The sequence below is a fragment of the Rhipicephalus sanguineus genome, chromosome 5 (assembly GCF_013339695.2).
Source record: "Rhipicephalus sanguineus isolate Rsan-2018 chromosome 5, BIME_Rsan_1.4, whole genome shotgun sequence".
NCBI lineage: Eukaryota > Metazoa > Arthropoda > Arachnida > Ixodida > Ixodidae > Rhipicephalus > Rhipicephalus sanguineus.
Window position 1 is genome coordinate 84,960,605 of NC_051180.1, and position 21,091 is coordinate 84,981,695.

At 45.9% G+C, this 21,091-nt stretch overlaps 1 protein-coding gene across 1 annotated transcript in view; it reads right to left on the reverse strand.

Moving 5' to 3' along the window:
• LOC119393930 (uncharacterized) overlaps positions 1-10,212 on the reverse strand; it is a 103,200-nt gene extending 92,988 nt beyond the window's left edge. Inside the window, exon 1 of the mRNA XM_037661123.2 lies at positions 9,913-10,212. Within this exon, the coding sequence (XP_037517051.1) occupies positions 9,913-9,967 (55 nt within the window). The 5' untranslated portion in view covers positions 9,968-10,212. The remainder of the gene's footprint in view (positions 1-9,912) is intronic.
• Between the last annotated feature and the right edge of the window lie 10,879 nt (positions 10,213-21,091).

Consider the following 21,091-nt stretch of genomic DNA (forward strand, 5'->3'; position numbering starts at 1 on the left):
ACGGCGTGCGCTCCATTAGTGGCATCGACCGCTCCCATTTCTCTTCATTGTGCTACCGTGCGTCATTGTCAAGTACGCGTTGGCCGCTCGAAGACCGGGCCACGAACGTGATGCCGTTCTGCACGTCTGCGTGAAAGAACGTCTGTCGTAGTTACGCTAGCCATCCACCCACATCAACATAGCTCCTGGTGCCCTCCGGGGATATAGCTTAGCCCAGATGTTTTTTGTTTTTTTTTACGTGGTACATTGATGTTTAATCTTAATCGCCTGCACACGTAGCGAAAAGAATCTCGCGTAACCATGACCATCAGTCAGGTTAGATTCAGTACCGTAGCTGATACGACACAGGTTGGTACTGATTGAACAAGTCCAATCGATACATTGACAGGGATGTGTACTCCCTGTTCCGGCTGTGAAGATATATTATCATCAGAACAAGATAACTTTCTATCCGTAACCATTTTGTAACCTCTTCCTCTCACATCCTCGTCTCTTTTATTCCGTAGCTCTACATAGGCCACCACGGCTACACCTGCCCTGCACTTGTTGTTCTGAAGCAGAATATTGTCTGTACCTCGTTTACTAAGCCTTCCCTACCGTCACGCCCAGCGTTTTTTCGTACCGTCGCTTAATGCGTGTTTCTCAAGCTTCCTTAGTAACCTACAAGTTTCTGTTCCGTGTGTTAACCGCGTTAGAATACAATCACTGCACACTTTTAATAGCACAGTGGTATAAGCTGCCGCTCTAACACACGTTTAGTCTAAATTGTCTCGTAGTCGGCGTGCTCTGACAAATTGCCCTAAGTTTGGCCGCACGAAGGCGGAGAGCGGGCAATATTAAGGCTCAAAATGAGACAGACACCCAACCCATTGTTTACTGCGCGATGCGCGTAATAAGCTAAAAGTGGTACACTTTTTCAGTAACAGGTCGCATGCACAATGCGACAAGGATGCAGAGGGAGAACGCATACGGCACAACGGTTTAGACTGCGGATTACCACGCAGAATTTTCGTAAACATGCTCCAGCCACCCGGAAACTCGGCTGTAATCCGGGCAACGGAAGACAGCGGGCAGCACTCGGAAATGCGGGGCGAGCGCTAATTAAAATGGCCGTTGCGAACCCACCGCCACAACTATTCTCAGAGCATGACGAAAGACGGTGTATTGCTCAAGCACGAGCTGAAATTCTTAAGGGAGGTTTCCACTGCAGATATATCCCAACGCTCACCGCGAAAGCTTGCATCAGTACATATAGCTAAGGCTGATGTGTACCACGCAGTGCCGCTGCAATACAGAGGATTATTCTCGCTCGGCTCTGTTTGCTCCGACCAACACCTAGCTGATTACTTGAGGATATATTTAAAGGAAAAACTTCGTCTGATGTCGCTGCATTCGCAGTCCTATTCAAACCATTCACAAATTTGTGGATTATATAAGGTGCCTTCGACTCAGGAACCACACTTCAACGCAATTAAATTTTGTGGGCATTGAAGTCACAGACATCCCTTCCCCAGCTACGTGAATTCGTTTTCACCACTGCAGGCATTTACAATTGGTCGATGACACATACATCCGTCTATGCAGACCAACTAACATGTCTCTCCATCATTTTATTGAAACTACTTCATTAAATCCTTTGCTTAAGAAATAATCATTTATGACTCATATTTGCATTTTGCTGTGTTGTGTGCGTGTGCATAACCTTAATTATTCTCACACGCGTTTATTACCTTAGTGTTCCTGGCACAAGCGTGTATGTGCATTAAAATTTGAGTCTACTATTGTAATAAATTATTCTATAGTGTGTTCTGTTGCCACCTTCGCCTCTGCCTGATGTATAGATAGAGAGAGAAAACCTAGTCAAGCGGATATGGCCGCCATTTATTCTCAACCCTCTTTCTCTTTTCTCTCGCATCTTTCTATTCACTTTCCCCAATCCCCCAGTGCAGTGTAGCCAACCGAAGGCTTTGACGGTTAACCTCCTTGCCTTCTGTTTCCTTCCATCCATCCCTCCATCAACGTTATATTGCTTGAATTTATTATTATTATTATTATTATTATTATTATTATTATTATTATTATTATTATTATTATTATTATTATTATTATTATTATTATTATTATTATTATCTTTTTTTTTGAGGTTGGTGCCTATACATGGCTCCGGCTGCTCCTCTTCCCTTACTTATTAGTTAGCGTCACGAACTTATAAATAAAAGTAGACTCACTCACGGCAATGTCCATTTAAAAGGAATGTTCCCACGTTATGCATAATGTCTACGTGATGACAACAATGTTCACACACAAGACACACAAGAATCGTTCGCACTTTGCCGAAGAGTTCATCTCACAGTCCTTTGTATAATGTGATCACATCACACAACAGTCACTGGGCCCTTGCCATCACTTTAAACACAGCTGTCTTGAATCACTAGAGGCAACGCGAAACATGTGACCAGAAGTATCTCAATGTGAAGAATAATTACAAATGTGAATCAATACTTTTTTGATATTCCCGACTCTTCTAAAAACTGTACTAGGGCGCGTGCAGTAATGTTTTGAAGAGTTTCTGTTGGTTATGGACCCCACACTTTTGCTAATGATAGCGGCCGTCTGTCCAATCTGCTTAGTTTTTGTAAGAATTTTTTACGGGGAACAGCATAGTTTATGCAGTGTAGAAGGAGGTGTTCTATGTCTTCTTCTGCCTCTTCACTTATTATTATTATTATTATCATTATTATTATTATTATTATTATTATTATTATTATTATTATTATTATTATTATTATTATTATTATTATTATTATTATTATTTCAGCGGTGAGGGTCCTTCTCAGGGCGCCGTTTCTGTAAAGGAACTACCCCCCATGGTGCTGTTCATTCAAAAATAGCTTTTACAACGTCTTGGTTGCGAGTGGTCTGGTGAAGGTGGTTATTATCGGGGAGTCCCAGACACCCGCGGCTTGCTGGTAGCAGCAGAAACATTGTTTTCACTTTCTCCCAGCTTATTTTCACGTAGGAATGTTTCCGATGTGCGTCGTGAGGCGTCTGCCTCGCAGCGTATTAACTCAACGTGTGTGGCGTAAAACATTCGGCCGCTGTGTTGAGTCTTGATCGCGGCAGCACGGGTTCCAAGGGCTTAAGATGAAATATTGCTGCTCTTTTTTTTTCTTTGCCTTGTACTCTAAGTAAGTCTACTAAATTTGCCAGGAAGCGAAAGGAAAAGCAAACTGCAATATAAAGCAGCCATATAGGACTCGCCAGGATGGCATCAATATCGGTACACAGTAAAAATGTTTGATTGGTAAACTAATTTCGCACTTTAGCATAGCACAGAGCTACGTGCATGAACTCGACGCGTACGGTATGTTCATTAAATTTTTAAAAATTTGAGAAACGTAGAGTACTCACGGATCACAACGCGACATCGTTTTGCTTTCTTTCTTGTTATTCTTTTTTCTTCAGTATAACGACTGCTATGAGCAATCGTTCTCGATAACCGCGTCGTCTCGCGGCAAATCTGGCCGTTCAAGGTAGTATTGGGTGTGATGCAAGTATTCGAGTCAAAGTTACGCCGATATGGAACCAAGCGTTGACGCTGGAAACGAAAGTAAGCGCATTGCATAGCCACAAATGTTCGGGTTTCAATCCGTGGGTACCGCATATTGACTCCGGAGATGTCATATGAGTGTCAGGCATAAAGAAGACATCTCTGCTATGCTGTGTGAAAGCAACTGCTTGGCGAAATGTGAGACGCGTTAAGCAAATTCTTTTTTTAATATCAAATCTAGGCTGGCGAAACGTATACAGCAGGCACCACGAAACCTAGAAACTAAAATTCGCCGCGCACAATTTTGACTTACGCTCACGCGTAGCTCTAGTGTTTTAACTGTATACCGCTTAGACAGCTACCGAATCAGTAGGCAGTGCCTTAAAAATTCCGCCGAGCTGAGAGCGAAAATCCTAACCAGCGGTAATTTAGAGACCGTTGATGAAGCTTGTGAGAGCGACGCGTAGATTGACTGCATCTAAACTAGCAGTACAGTTTTGAGAGGGCGAAGTATGTAAAGTTAAACTACAATAGAGTCGAGCAAACACACGAGAGTTGCTAGGAGCCGGACGACCGTACTGTCAAGAAAACAGCATAGTTCAGCTCACGTAGCACGTGACCACAGCGTGCTGCATGAGTTATGCTCGCGACGAACAAGCGTGGGAAGCCGGAGCGCGCGCTTTTCTAGCCGCGACAGCTGGCCGAGAACGGTCGACAAATGGCCCCAGGGGTATGCGACTTCAACGCCGAGACTAACTTGTCTTTTCTTTTATTTTTTGCTAGCCCAGCACATGGAACACACGAGTGGCTGTAAGCCCACAGCTATGAAAGTGGGCGTCCGCAAACACGGCGCAGCCACAATTCTCCCTTACGTTTCCTCAGTATCACCTTGTTTTTTTTCAGACCCGTTAACCTCCTTGAAAAACGACAACGCCTGCGTAAAGTCACACTTTTCTTTTTCTTATTTCTTCGATTTACTGTACTTCCGGTTTCTCCCCCCTTATACTTTCCGTGTAATAGATCAAAAAAAGAAGAGCTGTAAGAAGCGAAGCCGAAAAGTTCGCACACCGAAGGCGTTATTCTTGAGGGAAACGAGGCGACAGGAAAACGTCATTCTCGGCCTTGCGTGTTTTTTTTGTTTGTTTTTTTCTTTCCCAAACTATCTGTTTCCTTTGCCTCTTACTTGTCTTTTTGCTCTTTCGTGTGCATAGGTGACCACGCTGGCACGTGTTTTCTTAGCCTTCACTCTGTCTCCACTGTGCTCCCAAGGTGCCAACTCCTCCGCCGTTTACTGCTGCCGAAGGTTTCCCCCTCGCTCTGCTGTCATCACCAGTGCATGTTTCGGTCCATTGCGCCGATGCTTGTTTCTTTTTTTGTTTGCTTCGTTTCAACCTTTAAGGCAGCTTTAACGCGCGTAAGTGAGAGCGAACAGCGTTTTAGGCGACCCGCGTTTTTCTGAAACTAAACCAACGCACAGTGGCGTAAATCCAGAAAGATCACAAGAGGGTACACATCAGACCATGGCGGCCATTTTGTTTTTATACGTACGGGTCGTATTTTTATTTACGTAAGAATTAAACCATGCTTTGAAATAAAATTTGAAAAACGAGCATGGGGTCGGAACTCGAGCGATTTCATTGTTCTATTCAATCTTCTTTGAACCGGTCGAGCGGCTTTTGCGATTTTTATAGTCTGACACAGCTGAGGGGTATTCAACAAAGGTAAACACTAAAAAAAATCGGCCCTTAAAAATGTTTAATGCGCTATACTTAACTGTCGAGTAATTCAAATATGTGATGTTTTGAAGCTAAATCTCAAGGGGGGACACTTGCAAGGGGTGTCCCCGCCAGTCTGAGCACAAGGGGGGTCAGGACCACCCTGACCCCCCCCCCCCCATGATTTACGCCAGTGCCAACGCATGTTTTAACACGCAAGTTATGCGTATATAGACTTCTTTGTTATATGGAGTAGCAGTAAAGCAGACTTTTGAGCGAATTCGTAAGGTTCCAGAAAAGGTAGCGCAATAATATTGCAGGCAACGCAAGCGCTTGCCGACGGAGGTCATATCGCGATAGGAAGGTGCGACGTAATTTTTCAAAGCCCAGTATCTTATCTTTTAATAATATCTGGGGTTTAACGTCCCAAAACCACGATTTGATTATGAGAGACGCCGTAGTGGAGGGCTCCGGAAATTTCGACCACCTGGGGTTCTTTAACGCGCACCTAAATCTAAGCACACGGGCCTCAAACATTTTCGCCTCCATCGAAAATGCAGCCGCCGCGGCCAGGATTCGATCCCGCGACCTTTGGGTCAGCAGTCGAGCGCCGTAACCACTAGACCACCATGGCGGGGCAGTATCTTATCTCCTTTGTACATTTTTTCGTGTTCCCCTCTGTTCCGCTCTTTTAGGTACTCATAATTGTTCCAATTTTTCATGAACGCCTTTCTCGTACTATACGTGTTCGTTTCCTTCAATGAAACAGCGGGTGCAGGTAGGCTGTTGTATTGTCCGCTTCTCTCCCTTCGCATTTCTAATTTCTGCGCACTTTTTTTTTAACAGCAGTAGTAGTAGTGTCTTATCCGGAAATGGCAGCAGTTACATTAGGCATGTTGCAGATACGTTCGGTTTTTATGATGCACGCCACTGTTTTCGTAGTTTTAGAGTTAATCAGTTTCCTTTCCTTCTCTCGTTTACTGCTCCAACAAACACAGTGCACGAAAAAAGAAGCACACACACGTCACTATCGAACACGAAACGAGAAATTTCTGTCTAGCTTCAAGGAGCAGCTGCGGTATTACGAGGCATAGAAAGAGAGTTAGGTGCCGTCATGACCTATTTTCAATCGCATCGTTGTGCTTCTAAGGTCTTCGCTTAGTCGAAAGCCTCGGAGTTAGGAGTCCGTAAAAGTGCAGCTTCGATAACGCAATTCTGCGTTGTAGAAACAAAAAAAAAATTTACTGGCGCAGAAACGACTACCTGTACATTCGATTTTCCTTACTCCACTGTTGTCATCATCTGCGACTTCCTGGAGCTAATGCGGTGTAATCTTTTGAAAATTATTACGAGTGATGCCTCCACAATTGTGAAACTTCAGCGCCGCGACGAAGCAGTTAGAAAAGGTAAGCTTTACTGAAGAGCACGACATCATGGCCGGCGAACAAGGCGAGGGTCGTAGCTGTGACGCAACGTTACAGTGGCGTAGCCAGGGGGGGGGGGGGGGGGGGGGGGGGGAACACCGGGCCCGTGCCACCCTTCCCTCCCGAAACAAATTTCTGCCTACGCCACTGCACCGTTCACGGATATACCGGGTGTTTCAAAGTTAAATACCAATGTTTAATAACCACGCGATGCTGTCTGCGCAAACTCTGCTTAAATTGGTGATTTAATGAGTTTTGACGGTCACAGTTATTGCAGACAATTACAGCCATTCTCGAGGTTCTTCTTAAAATTCGGATTTCTCTAGAATTTAGAGCTGTATATCGGCGGCCAAACCCTGTTTCACGCTCTAGGATCAGCTTTGTTGAAGGTTGAAGGGGGTTCTGACACCCCCCGAAATTTTTTCATGCTTTAACTTTTCGGGTGGCACTAAAATACTTGCACGATTCACAGCGACCACCAGTTGCCAAAGTTAGCCGTACTATACACAAATACCCCCCGAAAAGAATTCCTGGGTACGGCCCTGGCTACGGGCCTTACTGTACACGCTAAACGTCTTTTCCGGCAGTTTAATCAGTGTTGCCAGCGCTGACACGATACGCTATGACTTCTCGCTTGACATCCTCGCGCTTGACTTGATCACGACGAACATGTGACAAAACGGGCACCACATTTTAAGTCTTCACGAGAGGCGGGATTACCAAGAGCAGTCGCAACACGTCAACAAACAATGCTTATAACAATCCATATTTTGGCAAAGCCATGGGTTTTAATTGGGAACATTGGCCTTCGTTGATGACGTACCTCGCAGACGGGATTCGCCGGTCTATATTTAGCGAAGCGGTCCCTCAGATTAGCTGATCTTTTATGACAACGTCTGTTTCTTTTCTTCTCTTTCTCCATAGTGGTGGGCAACATCCGAAGATGCGGAAGCGCCTTGACTGGCACTGCGACTGTCTCGAATATTGAGACGGCAGCATGGGAGAAACCATGTACTGTTCCGGAGAAAAAAGAACTAACATTACCCCTGGTTTTGCGTGCCAAAACCCCGATACGATTACGGAGCACGCCGTAGTGGAGGGCTACGGAAATTTCGACCACCTGGGGTTCCTTAACGTGCACCTAAATTAAAGTACACTGGCCTCCAGCATTTCGCCTCCATCCAAATGCGACCGCCGTGGCCGAGATCGCAGCCGCCACTTTCGGGTCAGCAGCCGAAGAAGGAAAAAAAAAAGAAGAAATGCAAAGCAACAGTTTTTTTTATTGCTTCGCTGGTACTGCAAGACCAAGAGAGCGAAGTGGCGCCGGTGAGGACTCTGAGCTCTTGACCAGGCAGCCTGCCTTGCAGTGTTCTTACATGCAATAAGAGGGACTTTGCAATAGTTGGATAGCCATCATCAGTCTTCTCAGCAATATAGGCTATGAAGCCTGCATTCCCCGCCGACTCCGGCCAATCGGGAAGCAGGATAAATAGGGTGGCGCACTCATGCCAGCAACCCAGGCTTCATTGCACGTCTAGTCATTAAACGTTGAGCTTCGCCAAGATCTGGTTTACAGTGACCTTAGCGTTCCTTATTTAGAGCGTAAACGCGTCCAACTGACTTTGATCATGCGCATTCGGAAATCTTAGGGCATTGGAAACTATTCCAATCTGCTAAGAGATCCAAGTTGTCACGATGAAGGCGTATCGCGTCTTTCCTGGTAAACTATAGATACAGTGGAATCAGACGTGTTCTGGCGATGCCGTCAAATGTGGAAAGCTTCAGCGCGAGGTGCCTATATTCGGCACTCGCCAAGTAACCGATTTCTCGCTATAATCCAGCGTTACGCCGGCGCAGGCAGGTCATAAAAGCGAACACTGCGACCGATATCCGTGGCATCGAACGACACCAAGTCGTAAGCGCTGGCCACGCAGTGACAACAAAGTGCTAACGAACCTAAACTATATGAGAAGGAATCGTTAATCTCATTCCAGGCATGCTCTCGGCCTATACACTGCGAATCGAAGTGCAATAAATCTTCCGGGACAGCTATACACGTGGTAATCTACCGTGCCGATATGCAATCTCTGCAAACCTGTTGTTATATGATCTGCACTGCAAGAAAAGAAAGAGTACAAGTTAATCTTTCCGGTGGGTTCTGGCTCGCCACGTATACGACTATCTTTAAAGAGACAAACGTTAACTATCTTTCGGGTCCCACTACTCTCCTGCGAGACTATAATGATCTCCAAAGAGAGTTCACGTGTCTCTTTAAAAAGTGTCACATACATGGCGAGTCAGAACTCGCAAAATAGAATCAAAGGACTCTTTTTTTTTTTCTTCTTAGAGTGTTGCACCGAAACTGCGTGTCGATTACGGCCCCGTAGACGTCAACGTCACGTACGACGGGAGTGCGGAAGCGCAAAGAAACACGCTATTCTGATACATCTACGTCGACGAACACGTGCTTCGCGTCCCGCATAAAAAGCGAGACACGGATGCGCTTGGCTGCTCCGGATAAAAAGCGGTAGGGCACGCGTGTATACGTTGGCGACGTGGAAAGCAAAGGTCGCGAAGTAGCTTCATATTTATGAAACGGCACCACGAAGTACAACAAAATCACGGAGGCACACACGAAACACAATTAAGCGCCGAACTCCCAACAACTTTTATTCGCATGTGCGGAACACAAATATATACCCACACGTGGCGACCCACAGATAACAAAAAAAAACATATAAAAATAACCCTCTACCCAAATAAGTACAATATTTCTTTGTATCGCAAGACGATAGATAGGAAGCTGATGCATGGCTCTGCAATTTTGTATATACCAAGCCTCGATTATATGTGTTGGGAAATCGCTGCGCATACACTTGGACGAGCACAAGGAAAAACAATGTAGAGAGAAAGAGCACAAACTATCAACTGTCTACATTTCTTTCTACATCGTTTTTGTCCTGTGTTCGTCCGACTGTATGCGCAACGATTCCCACCATAAAGATGCAACAACTCGCCCAGCAAGATGTTCTTCTAAAATCCTCAATTGTCTCTCGATCTTCGTGTTCTGCGTGTGTGAATAAAAGTTCACTTGAAAGTTTGGCGCTTGTGCTTCGTGCGTTCCTCCGTGATTTTGTCGTAATTGGTGGCGCCGTTTCGTACTTATAAGTGCATACCGACTCGCCCAATTGTCAGTCCTACTAAAAGCGAAGTAGCTTCTCACCGGACAGCGTGGCGTAGGCCCACAGCGCCAACAGCACGGGTACGCATCCATCCATGCACGCGTCGGCGGCGGCGGCGGCGCTGTCCGGGAAGCAGCGACGTCGTGCCGCACTCGCGCCCACCGCCGCGGGCGCCGCCACTTGGCTCTGGTCGAGCCGCCGGTCTGCGCCCCCTCGAAGCACGCGCGCCGTGCGAAGAGGCCCTGGGCGCGCGATCGCAGCGCACTCCACGGGACCAGCCCCGTTCGCGAGCCTCGGTTCAACACGAGGGAAAAACGCCGGTGTCCCGACTCGCCACAGAACGCGCGAGTGGAGTGGCGTTGAGGCGCGACTCCGTTTTCTTAAACTTCTCTCCCTCTCCTTCTCTTTCACTTGTCCTCCCACATCGGCGCGGGTGGCCAATTATTGCCGTGAAACACTTATTTTTTTGGAGTGTGAAGGATTCTGTACGGGAAGTAAACTGGGAACTGCTTAACACCCCAGTATACATCAGAAGTATGTTAATGAGAACTAACAGACAATAATGCCAAGGAAACAGGGGCGTAGCCACGTTAGGGCACACCGGGCCTGTGCCCCCCCCCCCCCCCCCCCGAAACTTTTTTTTTGCCATAGCATACAGAGCAGAAAATGACACTCGACCACATCTGCCTGCTCGTCCCCACTACAGATCAAGGAGGTGCCCCCCCCGAAAAAAATTTCTGCCTACGCCCCTGCAAGGAAAGTATAGGGGATGTTACTTGTAGTAATTAAGATATAAATGTGAAGAAAGCACAGAAGACGAAGAGATAACTTGCCGCCGACAGGGGCCGAACCTGCGGCAAGTTATCTTTTCGTCCACTTTACTTTCTTCACATTTATATGCCTGTTACTACAAATAACATCCCCTATACTTTCCTTGGCGTTATTGTCTGTTAGTTCTCATTAATATTGTGTCTAACAAAGAAAAACGAGCCCTTGAAAAGCCATCTTCTTTCCATCAGAAGTATGTGTCACTTGCTAAATGGAAACACCTAGATGCGCATTCATTGTTTCTTGGTTGATCCGGTGAACTTTTTTTTTTCTTCGGTTTATGTTGCAATATCTCGATGACAGAATTATCGCTGTTTTTAGGCATCGTATACGACATTTTCGTACTTCCACATATATATATATATACACATATATAGCAACTTATCTGGAACCGCAATAAACAGAAAAAAATTATAGCCAGTTCCACGCCTGTGAAATCTTAGTAAACAGCGCAGATGGCAAGCAAGCGCCACCAGTTCTTAGCGAATGCAGGTTGAGTTCTTTATTCGTCTTATTCGTTCTTTATCTCTTTCTATTAGGGGCGAAGCTCCTTAAAGCGGCACCCGTTCGTCCCTCGTAGTCGTAGTGCGTAACCAGTCGTAACACTAGTACCAGATCTTGACCTCCAAGGTGGTGCCGGTGGGAGATATTTCCTCTGCGTTGTTGAACAATAAAAAATTCGCAGCGTGCGCGTTAACTAAAAGCCGAATTCTTCCGTCTCTCATTCCCCATTAGCAGCCATTGGCATGTTCCAGTAGGAAACGTTAGTAGAAGTAGAAGTGTAAGTGTTAGCTAAAAGCCGACTTCTTCTGTCTCTCATTCCCATTAGCAGCCATTGTTTACCTCCAAGGTAGTGCCTGGTGAGATTTCTCCTGTGCGTGATTAAACAATAAAAATTTTGTTCAAAACCCCGTTGATTGATGAAATAAACCAACGAAAGACGCCAGATGTTTTCTAAAAGCAAAACGAAAGAATGCCAGATGTTTCTAAAGCAAAACGAAAAGACGCCAGCTGCTTAACGAAAGACGCCAAATGTTTACTAAAGCAATGGTTTTCTAAACAATGAAAATTCACAGCGTACATGTAAAATTAAAGTGAGCTGCAAGTCGTCATAACTCTCATCGAACCTTTAGTATAAACGCGCCCGATCTCACGTCGGTGATGATGTATTGGGCAGAATTCACGGAAGATTCACGGTTTACCGATGAACCTCCGCAGCTTCGCCCACTCATCATCATTCACTCCGTGGATATGCTGTGATTTTTTGTCCTCTCTCCTCCCAACCCTCAGTTCTTTTTCCCACCCCTTGCTATGGTATACTGTACATGATTATGCCATGGTTTACCCCCTCACCTCCTCCATTTCCTCCTCACCCTCAGCTCCTATTCCCACACCCTTGTTATACTGTACCGGGCGTACCAACTATCACGAAGCATGGTTTTAAAAGAAAGAAGAACGGTGTTACGCAAATGAAACCTAGTACATATTGTTTTCAGTAGACTGGAGTAGCCATCACTAATTCTTTTGTTAATGAGCTTTAATTAATTAGTAATAATTTTATTGATAACTTGACAAGTACTCACCTAACTATCAAAATGCCAATGAGGCATATGTAAGCATGTTCAAATGACATCTAACTGCAGTATATTTTTCAACAACGTACTAATTACGTGCTCATTTTTACCGGCTGATAAAGAAAGCCCGCGAAATATGAAAAAAAAATAATACGTGACTAGCTCCCACCCGCAAAAGAAAGCAGCGCCTTCAGATAAGTTTCCTGCAAGCAACCGCTTTGCCTGTTGTCCGTTGCCAGAGGCAGCGTTTCCGACTTTGGCAAGGTCAGGCGCCAACATGCGTCGCATTCTTGCAGGGATTCACTCCACTCAATTGTACGCCGCTATCATTATGCAGATCTTAGGGCCGACTGTTTCCATTGATAACGCGGCAGGGGCGCTGTTCTGATTACAGCCTGACTCTGTAAGACCAAAGCGGCTCGTTTCTTCTGCCGGGGCATGGCAGATAGGGCGATCCACATCTTTTTTCCTTTACGGTGGCTACCTCACAGTGAGCCTGTTTGAGGGCGCAGCTTTCTGATGCGCTCAACAGACTATAGTCGGATACAGCTTAAGAAGACAGGAGAGGCCCCGCCCAGACGACCGAAGCGCGGCAACCGATCGCCTCCGCGACTAAAGAAATAGTCCCGCTCAAGCACGCGCCGATGTTCTCCGAAGGCGGAGCCACCGGCCGTCCCGCTCATGACGTCAGTCCCGAGTGAGCGCCCATTGGAGCAGGCTTGTGTTCATCCGCCTGTGAGGTGGAAATGCCGCTGCCTTCTAAAGTTGTATTCGACTACAGTCCCCTGTCATTTTTCAGATTTCGCGGGATTTCTTTATCAGCCGGAAAAAAAGAGCGCGCTACTAGTAAGTTATTGGAGATAGCGCAGTTAGATGTCGTTTGAACATGCCTATATAAGCATAACTGACATTTTGATAATTAGGTGACTACTTGTCGAGTTATAAATATAATTATGACTAATTAATTAAACTTCATTAACAAAAATAGTAGTGGCTGCTCCGCTGTACTAGTAACAATATAAACTAGGTTCGCTTTGCGTAACACCGTTCCTCTTATTTTAATCGTTATGCGTGATAGCTGGGACGCCCTGTATCTATACATACTACGCGTGGCTATGCTATGCTAGGAGCTGCTTGGGACACACCCACTGTCTGTGGCGCACAAACTATACTAAACAAGGCTATGCCACGCTTTGCCTTTTCCCCTCCTCCTTTCCTTTCCTCTCACACTCACTTCCTTTTCCCACCCGTTTGCTGTACTATACTATGCATGGTTATGCTATGCTAGGAGCTGCTTGGCACACACCCACTGTCTGTGGCGCACAAACTATACTAAACAAGGCTATGCCACGCGTTGCCTTTTCCCCTCCTCCTTTCCTTTCCTCTCACACTCACTTCCTTTTCCCACCCATTTGCTGTACTATACTATGCATGGTTATGCTATGCTAGGAGCTGCTTGGCACACACCCACTGTCTGTGGCGCACAAACTATACTAAACAAGGCTATGCCACGCTTTGCCTTTTCCCCTCCTCCTTTCCTTTCCTCTCACACTCACTTCCTTTTCTCACCCGTTTGCTGTACTATACTATGCATGGTTATGCTATGCTAGGAGCTGCTTGGCACACACCCACTGTCTGTGGCGCACAAACTATACTAAACAAGGCTATGCCACGCTTTGCCTTTTCCCCTCCTCCTTTCCTTTCCTCTCACACTCACTTCCTTTTCCCACCCATTTGCTGTACTATACTATGCATGGTTATGCTATGCTAGGAGCTGCTTGGCACACACCCACTGTCTGTGGCGCACAAACTATACTAAACAAGGCTATGCCACGCTTTGCCTTTTCCCCTCCTCCTTTCCTTTCCTCTCACACTCACTTCATTTTCCCACCCGTTTGCTGTACTATACTATGCATGGTTATGCTATGCTAGGAGCTGCTTGGCACACACCCACTGTCTGTGGCGCACAAACTATACTAAACAAGGCTATGCCACGCTTTGCCTTTTCCCCTCCTCCTTTCCTTTCCTCTCACACTCACTTCCTTTTCCCACCCATTTGCTGTACTATACTATGCATGGTTATGCTATGCTAGGAGCTGCTTGGCACACACCCACTGTCTGTGGCGCATAAACTATACTAAACAAGGCTATGCCACGCTTTGCCTTCTCCCCTCCTCCTTTCCTTTTTTCTCACTCTCACTTCCCTTTCCCACCCGTTTGCTGTACTCTACTATGCATGGTTACGCCATGCGAGGAGCTGCTCGTCACACGCGCGCTTTCTGTGGTGCGCACCCGGCCGAGTTTTCTGCATGTTTACTACACCGGCCTCACTCCGAGCTTAAACAGCTCCACTGCTGAAATATGAGTCAAGTAGCTAGACATAACTATTACATCTTGTAACCAAAGAACATACGCGAGTCAATGACTAAGCTAGGAGTGATGAAGGTATATATTTCTTTTTTTTAAATTGACGCTTGCATCGAGCACGTACGCACTAAAGTAGGGCGTTTTCCACTGAAAAAAAAAAAAAAATACGGCAACGCGACCTCAGAGTCACGCTTAGCTCACTTCATCGCATTATGACTAAACCCATAAGGCAAAAAAGAGAGAAAAGTGCGGGACAAAGTGCAGAACTAACCTCCAGACAACTTTTCACTGATAAGGGCACATCATGTACTATGTGGAGTTCGGGAATGTATAGTACACTCGAAATACACTGAGTGCATCTCCTGTATCCGCAGCAGGTTAGCATTAAAAATAAAATTATTAGAAAAATAACGCGCGTTAGGGCAACGAAGAAAATGTCTAATACAAAATAGCAAAAATTAAAGAAAGCAACGTAAAACAAAAAGAGCACTGCATCGCGATCAGTTAGGCAAAGTTAGACCTTAGAGCAAACTTACCTTCTTCTTTGTATTTCATTTCTTTCAACGCGACTACATTAAGTATAACGCAATACTATTTCTACTACTGGTTGCCACACGTATACTATAGTGTGCAGTTGAAGCGAAAACGAAAAGCGCCCACCTATAAGGACCTAGAAGAAATTCGCAGCTAGGAGAAAATGAGAAACAGGAGCGTCCCGAGGGAATATCAGATATTTTAACGCTCACAACAAAGTAAGAAACAAAATTAAAGGTTACGTCTTAATGTCACATCGACGCTAAGCCAGTCTTGACGATCCACGGCGCGCGATATCGTCCACGTTCTCAGAACATCGAGTGTTCTGGCTACACGGTCGGGTTTTTGAGAGCAGCCGCAAATAAAATAAGAAAAAGAAAATGAAACACGAATAAAAGTTGTTGCTTCTTTTTTTTACTTTTATTGCTCTATCCCTTTCGCATTAGCAAATGTGACCCGAGAGCCTTGCACTTTTACTCGGAAAAAAAGAAAAAAAGATACAGTAAGTCTTGTTCGCCAGCGGCATTCCCAGTGGAGAACAGCATCTTCCCCATCGTATACTTCCTGGCTGTTTCAAACGTCTACGCAAGATAAAAGCTTTTTTCTTCTTTTTCTTTTCTATTTTCTGCGTCACCTGGAAAACATACTCACAAATTAGATAGAAAGCAGAAGAGAACATACGGCGTCGACAGTCTCTCATGTTCAAGAAAATATATTTTTTAATGTTACACAGTTGAAGTTCACGGGGTGGGTTTGGATGAATGCTGCTCGACGCTCAACGCCTTCTTTATATCTCCCTACCCTCTCCATTTCTCCCATTAATTGACCGTGCTTTTTTTTTTTTTTCGCTATCGTTCTCGCAGGAGGGTGTATGCCATTTTATTTCTTTAAACTTTTTTTTTAAATCCCCGACACGATTTTCACTATCCCTTTCCGAAATCAACTTCCCGAAATAAAAAAAAGGTTATCACAGCCTACGACGTCTAATTTCGCTCCGCCTCTCTTACTTTTGCATCAACTCGTTTATTTGTAAATTTATGACACAAGCACAGCCGACGATGCGGCGGGTTTTTTTCGCAACCTCGTCCAGTGCTAATCGCTTCAGGCTGCCAGCGACACTGCATTGAAAAAACGAGACGCCCCTATGATTAAGTGCACAATTGATGCTCTAGAAAACGAGTACTTGCTTTTGAACTCGTGCGCATGATCGAACGTTGTCGCTTCTATAATATAGCTTAAGATATCGCTAACGATCTTTATTAGCTGGGTATACAGTGACTGAAGGAGCCTCCAGAACACGTGTCCGGCAGCCTGTCGTTTAGCAAAGCTGGTAAAATACTAAGTTCTGCGGAGCTATTGCGCATGAGCGGTCACGTAACTTCCCAAGTAACTGCGGAAGAAAGCAAGAAAGACGTGCGAAGAAGTGCGGTGCAGGTAACCACTTCGCACGCACATAGCTCATCTTTTGATTTTTCAATCAACATTTAAGGTTATTGAGAATGTCGAAACTGGTATAAGTTGCAAGGTCTCAGTTGCATCAGTACAAGTGCGGAATCAGCAGGATCGCATACTGCTCAAAGCGAAATTCATTCACGTAAATTCATACAGCATCACGAAGGCATTATAAAATGGTGTAGGAAGTTGAGAAACAAGAAAACAAAATTCACAACAACGCGACTTGTTACAAAGCCATTTTTTGCCGGCGCACTCTTCCTTTCCCTCAGCTATGGCGACGCACGGTTTTGTTTGCGCCTGAAAGAAGTAGGGTACTTGGAGTATAACCGCCTCAAAGTGGTAAAAGTTGTCACAACAAGCACGATAATGTATTGCAGAGAACTGCATTCAGCAGGCAATGTCAATGTTCAATGTTGGCACGACCGTTCTCTTCTTACAGCACGTAGAAATTATTCATCATTCTATTGTCCACTGCAGGACAAAGACCTCTCACAACAATTTCCAATTATCCTTGTCATGCCTTAGCTCGCACCGCGTTATGACTTCAAGTTCATTTTATTTCCGCAGATAAGCGGCGGCCGTTCTCGAATGCACTTCCTTTCACTGGTCAGCCATTACAGAACTAAAAAACACCGGGTCCCTTATGTATTCCCTTAAGACGACTTGAAGGCGAAAGCCATCTTTTTCTTCTCCGTCGATGTGTTGATCCTGTGCTGCCACCATACGAAAGCTTTCAGTACATAACGTGGTGTTGCACTGCATCCGTGATCGGCCCACCTTTGACCAGGCTAAGTGATGATGTCATCATGTGACACCACATCACAATGACGTCATGATGACGTAATAATGACGTCGCACATTTTGACTATCTGAGACGTCATGATGACGTCATATGGTGGCGACATCACGTGACGATGATTTTTTTGTATCGCTCGTGTTGTCCCCGATGCCGTGGGACGCCAACGGCCAATTTTCGCGTTAGATGAGGCGCCTAAGGCTTTCGCCTTAAAGGGGTCATGAACCACTTTTCCAAGTAATCATCTAATGACCTCAGTATCGGAGTTTACTGCCTCCCGAATCGATTGCCGCAAAAATTTCTCAAATCCGTTAAGAATGAGCGGAGTTAAGGGCTTTCTCTCTTTTCTCGTGCCGACGAGCGCACTGGAAGCTAGACAGAGAGGAATGGCATGGGGCTAAGAAGTTACGTCAGCGCGCGTCATGAAACGCGATCACTCTCCCGCTGTGATTCGCGTGCGCGAGTGCGGCTACCGTGTAAATTTAGCAGACTGAGGAGTGCGGCGCGGGCAAGTGGCAGCACCCTGTGGCAAGAAGCGCATCTCATCCGGCTATCGGCCAATAAGCATGCTATATCTCTTGCGACGTAAACTGGCAGATCCGCGACGTCAACGTGCAGACGCCCCGCCCACCGACGAGAGTGAGAACCGGCCTCTGAAAAGAGGGCGCCTGAGGAAACGGCAACTTCGCGCTCCGCTTGTGGCCTTTACGCGGCGCGCACGACTGTAATATTTTGCAGAGCAGTTCATAGCCGTGTCAGCTTTCCGCAGGATGTGTTTCTTCAACAAGCACAAGGGGTGCTTCATGACCCGTTTAAAACAGCCCTGTGCGGCCCAGTACGCTGTGAAAAAGCGGCGACAGCGGGCTGCACTGTGTTATGAGAAAAAATGTGATGCAAAAGTTAGCCTTTGTTAGAAATACGTATGCCCACCTCGTCAATGAGGAATACGCTGTTCCGATACGCCTTACGTACTGGCACCTCTGGTGTGCGATGGCAGTGAATTTCGGCCCATCGTTCACATCTTAAAACGGCTGTTCTAAGACGAAGACGACGCATGAAAACAAGCTCTGTGATATTAACAACACAACCAAACCATTTCGAAGGAGATGCTAATATTAATTCTCTAATCCATTAAAGTGTTTATGTCACATTTACGAACAATTGCGGGCTCGATGGCATGCCCCGCCAACCATTTCTTTTTCAAGTCAACACTCTGATCCCTCCAGCACGCCTATTTCTTTACCGCTACCACTTCCCTTCGTGTCTGAATTGCCCATGAACATACGCAAATGGAGAACACATGCCCGGCTCCCTTAAATCCTCTCGCTATCGTAACCCCCACATCCCCACTGGCGGGTGTGGTTGGCGTCGGCGGCCTTCGCCGACAAGCTGGCCATGATCCTCTTGGCGGAGGAATATCTATAGGTGTTACTCGGACCTGTAGCTGTAGGTTGTTTCTCTTCTAAAAGTGGGTATTACCATGATTACCTTTGTCGTCATCATGGCAGGATGTTTGTTGGCGTGGGTAGCGGCCCATCCCTTTTAGTATACAATGACAGTGTGCGATTTTGTGATAGTATGTTGACGTTTGGTCACGAGCGGCATGGAGGAACCGCGAATACGTACGAGACCGCCACTTCAGACCCGCGTAAGATTACCGAACAAACGTACTGAATATAGAAGCAAGCACTGCGAGATCAACCACTGGCCAAGGCCGAACGAACCAATGTTCAAACCGATTAGAAAGCGGATGTCCATGGACGATAGCGAACGATCATACCGGATACCCTTCAACCGGTCCCTGCCTGCGGCAAGCTATCTTTTCTTTCACTTTTCTTTCTTCATATTTACCTTACAATTACTGCTAAAAACATCCCCTATACTTTCCTTGGCATTATTGTCTGTTAGTCCTCATTAATATTGTGTATAACAAAGAAAACGAGCCCTTAAAAATTAACACTTCTTTCCTTCATTCATAGCGAGGGTCTCGTTCTAGCAGACTTGATGCTTTCAGGTAGTATGCGAGGGATTATTGGTCAGCTGCCAGCTCGTAATAAGTTCACGTGCTACGTGACGCCAACAGGCAGAAAAGGAGTGTTCCACACTCGCCGTCGTGGCTACTGGCGGCGCTGACTGACGCTCCCACGTTTAAATGTACATATATACCGTATAAAGTGGACGGGGGGATGGCCGCCGTGATAGCTCAGTTGGTAGAGCATCGGACGCGTTATTCGAAGGTCGCAGGTTCGTTACCTGCCCGCGGCAAGCTATCTTTTCGTCCACTTTTCCTTCTTCACATTTACCTAACAATTACTACTAAAAACATCCCCTATACTTTCCTTGGCATTATTGTCTGTTAGTACTCATTAATATTGTGTATAACAAAGAAAACGAGCCCTTAAAAATTAACACTTCTTTCCTTCATTCATAGCGAGGGTCTCGTTCTAGCAGACTTGATGCTTTCATGTAGTATGCGAGGAATTATTGGTCAGCTGCCAGCTCGTAATAAGTTCACGTGCTACGTGACGCCAACAGGCAGAAAAAGAGTGTTCCACACTCTCCGTCATGGCTACTGGCGGTGCTGACTGACGCTCCGACGTTTAAATGTACATATATACCCTATAAAGTGGACGGGGGGATGGACGCCTCGGTAGCTCAGTTGGTAGAGCATCGGACGCGTTATTCGAAGGTCGCAGGTTCGGTCCCTGCCCGCGGCAAGCTATATTTTCGTCCACTGTTTTTTCTTCACATTTACCTTACAATTACTACTAAAAACATCCCCTATACTTTCCTTGGCATTGTTGTCTGTTAGTCCTCATTAATATTGTGTATAACAAAGCAAACGAGCCCTTAAAAATTAACACTTCTTTCCTTCATTCATAGCGAGGGTCTCGTTCTAGCAGACTTGATGCTTTCAGGTAGTATGCGAGGGATTATTGGTCAGCTGCCAGCTCGTAATAAGTTCACGTGCTACGTGACGCCAACAGGCAGAAAAAGAGTGTTCCACACTCGCCGTCATGGCTACTGGCGGCGCTGACTGACGCTCCCACGTTTAAATGTACATATATACCCTATAAAGTGGACGGGGGGATGGCCGGCGCGGTAGCTCAGTTGGTAGAGCATCGGACGCGTTATTCGAAGGTCGCAGGTTCGGTCCCTGCCCGCGGCAAGCTATCTTTTCGTTCACTTTTCTTTCTTCACAGTTACCTTACAATTACTACTAAAAACATCCCCTATACTTTCCTTGGCATTATTGTCTGTTAGTCCTCATTAATATTGTGTATAACAAAGCAAACGAGCCCTTAAAAATTAACACTTCTTTCCTTCATTCATAGCGAGGGTCTCGTTCTAGCAGACTTGATGCTTTCAGGTAGTATGCGAGGGATTATTGGTCAGCTGCCAGCTCGTAATAAGTTCACGTGCTACGTGACGCCAACAGGCAGAAAAAGAGTGTTCCACACTCGCCGTCATGGCTACTGGCGGCGCTGACTGACGCTCCCACGTTTAAATGTACATATATACCCTATAAAGTGGACGGGGGGATGGCCGGCGCGGTAGCTCAGTTGGTAGAGCATCGGACGCGTTATTCGAAGGTCGCAGGTTCGGTCCCTGCCCGCGGCAAGCTATCTTTTCGTTCACTTTTCTTTCTTCACAGTTACCTTACAA